The sequence below is a fragment of the Otolemur garnettii genome, unplaced genomic scaffold, assembly GCF_000181295.1.
Source record: "Otolemur garnettii isolate 467f Iridium unplaced genomic scaffold, OtoGar3 scaffold00275, whole genome shotgun sequence".
Taxonomy (NCBI): domain Eukaryota; kingdom Metazoa; phylum Chordata; class Mammalia; order Primates; family Galagidae; genus Otolemur; species Otolemur garnettii.
Window position 1 is genome coordinate 188,344 of NW_003852670.1, and position 10,049 is coordinate 198,392.

Genomic DNA, 10,049 nt, shown 5'->3' on the forward strand with positions numbered 1-10,049 from the left:
AGCATGTGACTGAGCCCCAGTGTGTCTGCTCTAAGCTATGAATGACTGAGTGTGGGTGTTATGTACCTCTCTGTGTGATTTTGAAGTTGGATATTCCTAGGATGGAGGGGTCTACAAGCTGTGTATGTGCTCACCATGAATGCCCTGAGATCAGGATGTCACCCAGAGTACTTGTGGCTATTAAAAGAAGGCCAGCTGTCAGCCCAAGTGCCTATGGAACGGAATGTTGATGGCGATTAGAGAAGGCCATATTCTGGAACACTGGAAATGCCATATGCGCAGGCCCCCAGGCAGCCTTTCCCCTCAGCTGATAGCTTCTCATCCTACTCCTCCTCTCACACCCACATAACATCCTAGGTCAGCTCCTGGGCTATCTCAGGCTTCCCCAGTCAGCCTGAGACTAAAGGCACATTCCTGCCTTCCTTCCCTAGTGCTATGTCCTTGTGTGCTCAAGAGAGGGGGACTCTGGGTTATTACCTGAAGCTGGGGAGATTTTGCCTCTCCCAGTATTCTCCCAGGGGGCACTGCTCTCTGTCCTGGAGCCTCGGCACTATGCACGGTCACTAAGTCCAGGACAAAGGCCTGGCAATGACCTCTAGGCTGGCCAGGCAATGATGAAAGGCAAAGTGCTGGTCCTGGAAGGGTGTTGGGCTGAGGCAGGGCATGAGCAGGGAGGGCCAGCCATCAACAGTCAGCAAACACCTGTGATAAGCACTGCCGTGGAGTGGGGGATAAGCACACAGGGTCCTGAAGACAGAGGCAAGTCCCAAGGCTCCCCAGGGGAGGTGGAGGTGAAGGGGCAGTGGAAGTGGGGGTGGGGCGGTGGAACATTGAGTCCTTCAAGCCAAGGAACAGCCTGTGGGAGTACAGGGGGCACAGGGGAGGGAGCTCAGCATGTCCCAACATGGTATGTCTCTGTGACCCTGGGGACTGGCAGTGGGAGACATAGCAGAAGGGAAGAAGGCAGAAAGTGGTAGGAGCAGTCCCAATTAGGAACTGGCCTGAGGGGTTTCCAGACCTGACCTGGGACAGGGAGCCCTGGGAAGGGTTGAATCAGCTTTGCAGGGTGAAGACCAGAGGAAGCTTATGCCCTGACACAGGCAAGGAATGACTCATTTAAGAGCAGCAGAGAAGCCAGAAGATTGGATGGTAGGATAAGAGTGAACTCAGTCCAGACCCCAAGAGTCCAAAAGCCTGAGAACCATCCCAGGGGACACTTTGCAGGCAGCGTTGGATATTGCTGCCTCCTACTCCAAGATGTGCTCTCTGGAAAAGCCCATCCCAGATCACCTCTTGGTGACCCAGGGTGTGGCGGGTCATCAGGAGGCTGCTCCCAGTGGGGTGTTCCTTGGGCTAACCAGACATGTGCTGTTTGTTTGCAGACCAAGGGGCTGCTCCCCAGCCTGGATCCCAGGATGTAGGATGCCCATTGGTTCCTCCTTTCTTCTGGGACATGTCCAGCCCTCTCATACATGCAGACCCAGGATTACCCTGTAAGTCTGCAGACCTTGGAAATGGCCCTGTCACCTGTGCTGTGCCGGACTCATGGCCCCGCTCCCAAGTCCTCTCCTAGCTGGCTAAGTGCTCTGCACCCACTTCCCAGCTCAGCAGCTGCACCCCAGGTTCAGCCCACAGGGTGTGTGCCCAGGCTCTCCCTCTTCCAGGAGTCATCTGCCCCTCTTCAAATACTGTGTGCTGCAATTGTCCAGGCAATGACAATGGTGATGGCTCCGGGGGACACACCAGCTATTTATAAATGATGCATCTTGGCCAGCCTCTGTGCCCAGGCTGGGCATGTCACTAGCACAGGAAGGCCAGTCCTGTGTCTCTCACTGCCAGCAGTCGAAGCTGAGCACAGACCTCACTTTGTGCACTGGAAACCCCCACCTTGGGCTTCTTCCCTCAGCATATGTCCCCACTGCAGCCCACACTACTGGTCCTGTAGCCATTTGTAGACACACACTCCCATAGGCACCTATTTGTATGCACACCCCGCACATGCATCTGTAATTTGTTTCAAATTCATGGTTGAAGTTGATCCTAGGACTGTGTGGCTCTGACAGGGCATAGGAAAATAAAAAACAGAAAAGGTCTCCTTGGACAAACACGGCCCCTTCCTGTTGGTGCTGCGATGGGAGAGAGAACCGGGACCTGGTCTTCAATGCTTCCAGCAGCTTTGCTTCCTCCCTTTTCCCTGTCCCCTGCCTTGGGACTCTCACTCTGAAAACCCACCTCAGACTGCAGAGGGTACACAGAGGAGGGACAAAGGCCAGGCTGGCCTTCACCCCCACTTCCCAATGAGCAGCTGAGCCACGCCCAGCTGTGGGTACCAGCTGCTCTCTGACTGGCCTTGTTCTCCTATGGGAGGTAGATGGAGGGAGGCCAGCCATCCCCTTTAAGAGCATCTTCCTGCCCTGCTCCCCTTCCCCAGAGGCGAGCATTAGACAGGGGCCAGGGGCCAGAGTCCAGAGAAAGAGCCTGCAGCTCCAGGTACGACCTCCTCCAGCTCACTCTACCTACTCAGTCATGCCCTACTGCTAGGTATTCCCCAGCCCAGTGGGACAGGCACCCTAAGACAGGGGATAAGGCTAGTGCTAGGAATAGATGGCAGGGGCCTTGCAGGGGGAGTCAGGGAATGGTTTGGGGGAGGGACATGGGTGCTTGTCCTGAGCTGCTGACTTCCTAAACTAGGACAGGCTGGGCTGCATGACATAGGACAGAGGAGGTGGTGAACTGAGAGAACACAGGTTGCTCCCTGCCTGCTTCCACTTGATATTTTTGTGACCTTGGGCGAGTTACCAAAGAACACCATAATTTGGGCTCTCCTGCCACACACCTTGTATATACCAGGACCTGGTTATGAGGCTGTAGAGCTGGTAGCTGAAAAATTACTCACAGGCCTGCACTGACTCCTCAGGGGCCAGCAAGCAGCCAACCCAATTGCTTTCCCTGAGCCTCAGTTTCCCTAGCCAGGGAACCAGGGTGGGCCTTGATCTATTTCTGGACCACACAGGGTCTGAGGTCTTTCTTGGGAAATGGCTTGATCCAAAGACCACACTAGCAGGAGTCCTGAGGGGCTGGGGCTCCTACCCAGAACATGCTTGTCTCTGGGGTATGGGTTGAACATGCCACACACTCTTTCTCTCCCTGCCCCTTCTGGCCCCATATCCTAGCAGCTGAGTAAATGGCATCTCCTCCTCTCCTCCCTGCCCCTGCCATTCCTGCGCAAAGGGCACAGGGGCCTGGCGTGCAGCACTGGCAGCTGGAGCTTTCCATGCTGCTGTCAAGTTTTCCAGGGCACAAATGAGACAGGAAAGCCAGGAATAACTGGCTGGGCCTCCAGGAGGTGGGGGAGGTAGCAATGGACCTGTCCCAGACCTGTCTTCAGACCCTGTGCCAAGGGTGTAGTCAAGGGCCTAGTCCCCTGGGGCCACAGCATTGGGTGGTATCGGCAGCCTCCTGGGATCCCATTATCTGGCATGAGTTCCATAGGAAAGAGACTGGTCCACCCCCCATGTGACCTTGGGAAAGTCAGTTAACCTCCCTGAGTTGTCTCCGGCAGGCCAAGACGGCAGCCTCTCAGAATTCAAAGGGATAATGGCATAAAAGGGTCCACGCTGAACTTGGCCGTACCCAGAGCTATTGCTATTATATGATCATTTTTACAGCCCCAAAACTCTGGGCCACAGGTCTCCGAAACTGAAGACTTTTTCAGAACAGCTATAGGCTCAGCTCAATCCTAGGCACCTTCAGGGTCTCACATGGATAAGGCACAACCTCTGAGTTCTCATCAGGGAGCACAGGGCAGAAAAGCCCCTGCCCGGGTGGCTCAGTGCACCATCTTCTGGGCAAGGTGATGGGTACTACTGAGCAGAGGAGCGAGTATCTGGGCTCTTCAGAGGGCAGAGGGGACCACAGCATTATCACCAACCTGCCCAGTCCCCCCTGCCTACCCTTAAGGGGTGCTGGGTGCTGGACACTCCTCCCCAGGGGCTATATTAGCCATGTGAGTCACAGTGGACGGCTGGGAGGCTGCGGGGCGGGCGGGGACAGTGTAGGGTTACAGTCCATTTATGGGCGCAGCCGAGGGCAGATATCAGTGTCGATGGCATTCGCTCCCAGCTATTCTTAGGAGCCTCTCAGGAGCTCCACACAGCCTGGCCGGGCAGCAAGGGACTGAGCAGGCAAGGCTGGGGGTCTGGGGAAGGGGCAGAGGTGTGGGCTGGGGTGACGGGGTGTGTGAGTGCCCTCTCACTCGGCTCTTTCTACCCTTTGTCCGCAGAGGCGGCCGCTGTCAGCACCAGTATGTCTTACAGTGTGACCCTGACTGGGCCTGGGCCCTGGGGCTTTCGTCTGCAGGGGGGCAAGGACTTCAACATGCCCCTCACTATCTCCCGGGTGAGTGCACACTGCCCCACAGCCTGGCACCTGAAGGGGCGGGGCACGCTCAGAAGAGGACATGTGTGTCCGTCTGTCTGTCTGTCTTCTCTGAGGCTCTCAGAAAGCAGAACATGCCTCATCCTCAGTATGGGTGCCAGGGCTAGGCTGGTCCCTTGGTCTCAGCCTCAGCTGCTTGCCCACCTGAGCTAGCTGGCCTGTTATAAGTGCCAGACATCACGGGCAGGTGGCCCGTGTTTTGAGCAGGGAAAGAAATGTTTCCAGTGTGGGCAGACAGGCAGCTGGACAGAGAGTATAGCATCTTTGTAAATCCCTCCCTGGTAGGGTGGGCTCAGGGTGCCCCCAAGCCTGGAGCATCTCCCCAGAAGTGGGAAGCTGCTTTGGGAAGAGAAAATTCCCAGCATGGAGAGGGCAGGTGACAGGCAGGTGAATGGATGACACCTGGCTGCTCTGCTGTCGTGGCAGCACTCACTCCAGCCCAGACCTCCTCCCACTGCTGAGCAACTTCACACTGTCTGGCTCACGAGTCTGGGCCTTCCTCCCTGCCCAAGCTCCTTCTAATTCCCCATAGCTTGCTTTGCCAGCCTGTCTGTCTCATGTCTTATTCCTCCCACACGTGCCTAGGGACACGGCCCTCTGTCCTGCAGTGTCTGTAATTGGGAAACAGCACTGCCTGACTGGGCTCCACAAGCAGCTGGAGATGGCCATGCCCAGAGAGGCAGGAAGTTAGACATGCTCAGGAGGGAGCTCTCTAGGAGAAGAGACTGTTCGAACCACCTCTGTGGCCCTAGCCCCTCCTAGACCAGTGGTTCTCACCCTGTGGGTTGCGACCCCTTTGTTCGATTTGTAACAACACGGCAGTTAAGAAGGTTGAGAACCACTGTCCTAGACCATAGTAGGCACTCAGTCAGTATTTGTCAAAAAAGGAAACCCCCCCTGCAGTCACTGGCAAACTGGGGCTGAGGACTCCGAGGTTCAGGATGGACTACGGGACACCCAAGGGGCAAAGGCAACCCCCACCTGGCTGCTGGGCCCTGGCAGTGCTACTCTGGGCACAAGGGGGTAGGGTGAGGCCCCCAAGCTGTAACTAGAGGGTGGTAAGTGTGCAGTGGTATCAGGTTACTACCCACCAAAAGAATAAGGAGACAGTTTCTTCCCCAGGGCAGCAGAGACTGGCTGTGGGCCTGGGGCCAGAAGGGTGATTGTTGCGGGAGGCAGTGAGGTGGATGGCCAGGCCTGGCCTGGAAGGTGCTTGGCAGAGGGGCCAGGGAACCTGGGCAGAGGGTTAGGGGCCAATGCCCTCAATGAAGGAACAGTCCTGGCTTTGGAGCTTGGGGTTCCATTCATATTTTGGGAAACCCCAAGAAGTGAATGCCTAACCAAGGGATGCCTTGGGAGCCTTGTAACAGCTATAGGGGCCATATTCCTCCAGGCTGGTGCTGGTCTGGCTCTCCACTCTTCAGCTGGAGGTATGTCTCCACCCCTCTAGAGAGCACAAGGTCCCATACTAAAAGAACACTCCTAGACTTGCACACCTTGCTTGGTGATGGTGACATGTGGGTGTTTGAACTCCACTGGATACTGCTTACCCTGCACTCCCCAATCCTGCACCTGCAGGTCTCCTGCCTGTACAAGCTGGGGCCTCTACCTTCATTCTCACAGGCCCATGGCCTCCTGTACTTGGGATTGAGCCCACCTCTTCTCCAGCCCTACTGTCCTTGAGCCCCTCTGGTGCTCTTTGCCCCATCTGTGTGGGTGCAAATTAGCCACCGGGCTCAGTGGCACTCAGGATAGCCAGTGACCTCACTCAGGGCCTATGTGCCATCTGGCCCAAGCCAGCCAGGGGCTTAAATGGCAGCACAGAGGCCTTAAGCTAGATAGCAGAAGGAATGTCCTTACTGTGGGACGGGGTGTGTTGGGATGTACTGGATCCAATGACTAGGGGGGACTTTTAAAAATAGAACCTGAAGCTCAGGCAAGGCACTGGGGGATGGGCGTGAGTGCCTCTAGGCTTCTCTCAGGGACGCGCCCCAAATCACCTAAGCAGGCTGGGCTGAGTGCTGGAGCCCTCCCTAGGACTTGGAGCCCCTTGATGAATTTCTCTGCTGGAGCCACTAACACCTTGGACTCGGACATCCCAGGCTTGGGTATTGCTGTCCAGGCAGGCCTTATGGATAGACAGGGATAACAGGCATTTTCAGGGCTGTGGTATTTCCTAAAGATGTCCCACACCAGGGACATCCCTCTCAGGGGGGTGTGGAACCACAGCTTCCTGGAGGACCCCCACTTCTACCTTAGTCCCTTCCTGCTTACCACCTGGAACCAAGCCTCCTGCCTGAGTCTGTGTCCTACAGGGCACCAGAGGCAGAGGTACTGTGATGAGGGACTAGCAGAAGCAGAGCTTGCTCCTTCTCAGCAGGGTCCTGCTGCCCTGGCTGCAATCACTGCAAGTCTGAGAAGGGGCGGAGACCATCGGCCCACTGAGCCCAGCAGCCCAATGCTCACGTTTGCTCGTGTTGAACAGAAGTGGCCATGGGTGGAACTCCTGTGTCCCTCTCACCCCTCTGACTCAGCACTAGGGAAAAGGCACTGAGTGGGACCTGTCCCCTTTCAGGGGCTGGCCACCTGCCAGATGTGTGGCTCCTGTACCCCGCCCAACCCTCCCATGGCTCATGGCATCAACCCTTCAAATTTGTGGTAGCCCCACAAATTCTCCCTTCAGTGGGTCTCAACTGGAGGGCACACATACAAGGGGGCTCAGGAGGGAGACTGGGAGCAAAGGGTGGAGGGGAAGGGCCTTTATTTATCCTGGACAGGTGTGGCTGGGCCTGCAACATGAGCTGCTCTCTCATCCCACCTCCCCCACCCTGCTAGTTCTCCAGGAAGTGGAGAGGGTGGGAGCAGCTTCAACAGCCCAGGCCCCACCTCCTTTATGGAAGAGGCAGGTACTTTTGTTTGGTTCTGTTACTTTCAGCTGCATCACCTTAGCCAAGTCAGTTTACCTGCTCAGCCTTAGTTCTCTCACTCTTAAAATGGGGGTGGTCTGCATGCGTCAGAGTGCTGACAGGCACCTGTGGGGGTGCAATTCCCCTGCCCTTCACGGGGCTGGTTGTGAGGTAGGGGGAGTGATGTGACTGAGCCTGGGCCCAGCCTGCCTCTCCTCTCTGCTGGGGGCCACCCACCCTCCCCCCTCACCAAACCTACCACTTCCCCCCTGCTGGTTCTGGTTCCAGTATTTATCAGACTCTCCCAGTTACAGTGGGGACAGAGGGTCTCAGGGGCGGGGTGGAGGGGGGCAGGCATAGACTATTCTGGGGTAGCTGTGCTGGCAATTCCTGGAATTTCAAGGCTGCTGGAGCACAAAGTGCTGGGTTTTGGGCAGCGCTTAGCGGTGCTGACAGGCTGTGCTGCTGTTTATAGCCCCACTGAAGGTCAGGAGAGCCTCCAAGGGCTCCGTGGTGCCGGGCCGGGTCTCCCCCCAGCATCCATCTGTCAGCAGAGGAAGATAGCAGGCAGGGACTCACAGCTGGGAAATGCATTACTAGAGGTCCCCCAGGCCAGGCCCTCCCTGCTGCCAGAGCTGTCTGTGACCCTATGAGGGCTCTGATGGGAGTAGACTTGAGGCTGGCTGGGTCCTCAGGAATTACCTGGACCCTCAGAGGCCTCTGGGCCAGGATACAAGGCAAAGGCAGCTACAATGGCAGCCCCAGCTGCCTGGGCTGAAGGCACTGTGGGGCAGCCTGGGAGATGGGCCCCCAATTCCTTGAGTCTCCTTCCCCCTCGATATGGGCACTCTCATCTGGGGGTTGCCCCTGACCACAAAGGTCCCCCATCCCACTCCCTAAGCCTTTCTACTCCCAAACAGCTTCTCTGCCCCTTTGGAGCCAGGCAACATCTCTACCCAGGAATTATCCTGGGGGGCATGAAGTGGGCCTTGCTCGAGCTCCCTGAAAGGCAGCATCAGTGAGGGCGTTTCACTGGCCACTCTCAGGACACAGCTAAGACTGTGGTCCTAGACAGAGGAGGAAGGCAGTAGAGACTCAGAGGGCGAGGGGAGTATGACCAGCTGAAGAGGAGGCCGTGACCCCTGGCTTTGGACACAGGGATGTTGTTGGTATGTGTGGAGTGACGGGGACCAAAGGCAGATAGATGCATGTGAGGACTGGGGAGATGGTAGGGGCAGGACCTACGGGTCACTTCTCAGAAAGGTCTGGAGGCAAAGAAAGGAGAGAAACACAGCAGAAGCCAGTTGCAGCCACCGTCAGGAAGAGGCCTTTAGCTTATTAATTGGCCAGGGGGGGACAGAAGATTCTAGTGAGAGGGTGAGAGATGGGACAAGGCCTCAGGGGAGGCCAGATGGGAAGGGAGCAAGCCTGGCAAGACAGTAATTTAATCATGTGATGCTAAAATGCACTTGGGGCTCCCCTGGGGTGTCGGCCTAGGAGGGTTGGGAGAAGGAGCTGCTGAAGCTGCCCCCAGCCTGAGCATCGGCCATCTGCCCTTAGCACCCACCTCCACAGCTATACTGGCAGATCTAGAAGGGTGGGGAGGCAGAGGTCTGTCTGGTTTGGAGGACCAGGAGTGATAGAGACTTCTACAGAGCTACACTCCCTGCTGCCAGTCAACTGGGGAAATAAGAGCTGAGGGCATGGCTGCCCCTGGAGCCCCCACTGGCACCTTATTTCCCTGGGACCCTGGGCAGAACTTTGCTTCCCTCCCCCTGACACTCAGGCCCCTCTAGGGACAGCAGTCTGGCTCAGAACTGGTTGGTCAGGGCTGGCCCTCACCCTCCATCCTCTGCCAGCTGCGGATCTTATTTCCTGTGGAGCCTGGGGATGTGACCTGCCAGTCTCAGTCCCTCTGGCACTGTCTGAGGGTAACTCTTGCACTTCCTTGGTTTGGAGCTTGCCTGAAACTTTCTCAGCCCCACACCCTTCTTACATAATACCCCATTTAATAGTTTATTCCCATAATCCCAAGAGAAAGGCATTGTGGCTCTTTTGAGACTAGAAAGCTCAGAGGCTGGCACTGTGACCTGGGGTCCGGCTCATGTCAAAGTCTACACTCCTCCTTTGCTCCCTGCTGAGCACTCATAGGTGACTCTGACACCAGCTCTCTCTGGGGCCCCCTAAGACCATGGCCCACCAAGGCAGAAAGGCTCCTGGGGGGTCAGGTGGCCAATTTCAGCTTCCAAAATCCTGGAGCCTATCTCAGGCATTTTGGAGACAGGAGCTTAGCAGCCTGTGAGGCTACTCCAGGCTCTGTCCAGCATTGTGTTCCCAATTGAAAGGGGACCATTTAGCTGGACAAGACCAAAGAGTGAAGAAGGAACGCAACACTCATTCAAAAGAGATATTTAAGGCCAGGTGAAGTCGCTCCTAGCACTCTGAGAAGCCAAAGCAGGTGGATTGCTTGAGCTCAGGAGTTGGATATCAGCCTGAGCAAGAGTGAAACCCCAACTGTAAAAGTATCTGGACATTGTGGCAGGCACCTGTAGTCCCAGCTACTCAGGAGGCTGAGGCCAGAGGATCACTTCAGCCCAAGAGTTTGAGGTGGCTGTGAGCTACTGACACCACGGTACTCAACCTGAGGGCGACTGAGTGAGACTCTGTCTCAAAAAGAGGAAAAAAAGAAAAAAAAGAAAGGGTCAG

At 56.3% G+C, this 10,049-nt stretch overlaps 2 protein-coding genes across 9 annotated transcripts in view; both read left to right on the forward strand.

The window, feature by feature from the left end:
- Positions 1-1,421, forward strand: part of OPN4 (opsin 4) — an 11,573-nt gene extending 10,152 nt beyond the window's left edge. For both annotated transcript variants that reach the window (XM_003803011.3, XM_003803012.1), the window contains one exon: positions 1,383-1,421. In XM_003803011.3, the coding sequence (XP_003803059.1) occupies positions 1,383-1,421 (39 nt within the window). The remainder of the gene's footprint in view (positions 1-1,382) is intronic.
- A 1,008-nt stretch (positions 1,422-2,429) lies between these two features.
- The window catches only part of LDB3 (LIM domain binding 3), a 74,011-nt gene continuing 66,391 nt past the window's right edge, over positions 2,430-10,049 (forward strand). For 2 of the 7 annotated variants that reach the window (XM_012813524.1, XM_012813525.1), the window contains exon 1: positions 4,289-4,398. In XM_012813524.1, coding sequence (XP_012668978.1) covers positions 4,306-4,398 — 93 coding nt within the window. In that variant the 5' untranslated portion in view covers positions 4,289-4,305. Of the gene's footprint in view, positions 2,491-4,120; positions 4,399-10,049 lie in introns of those variants that run through there. The other 5 variants (XM_012813522.1, XM_012813523.2, XM_003803015.3 and 2 more) reach the window with 4 other exon arrangements.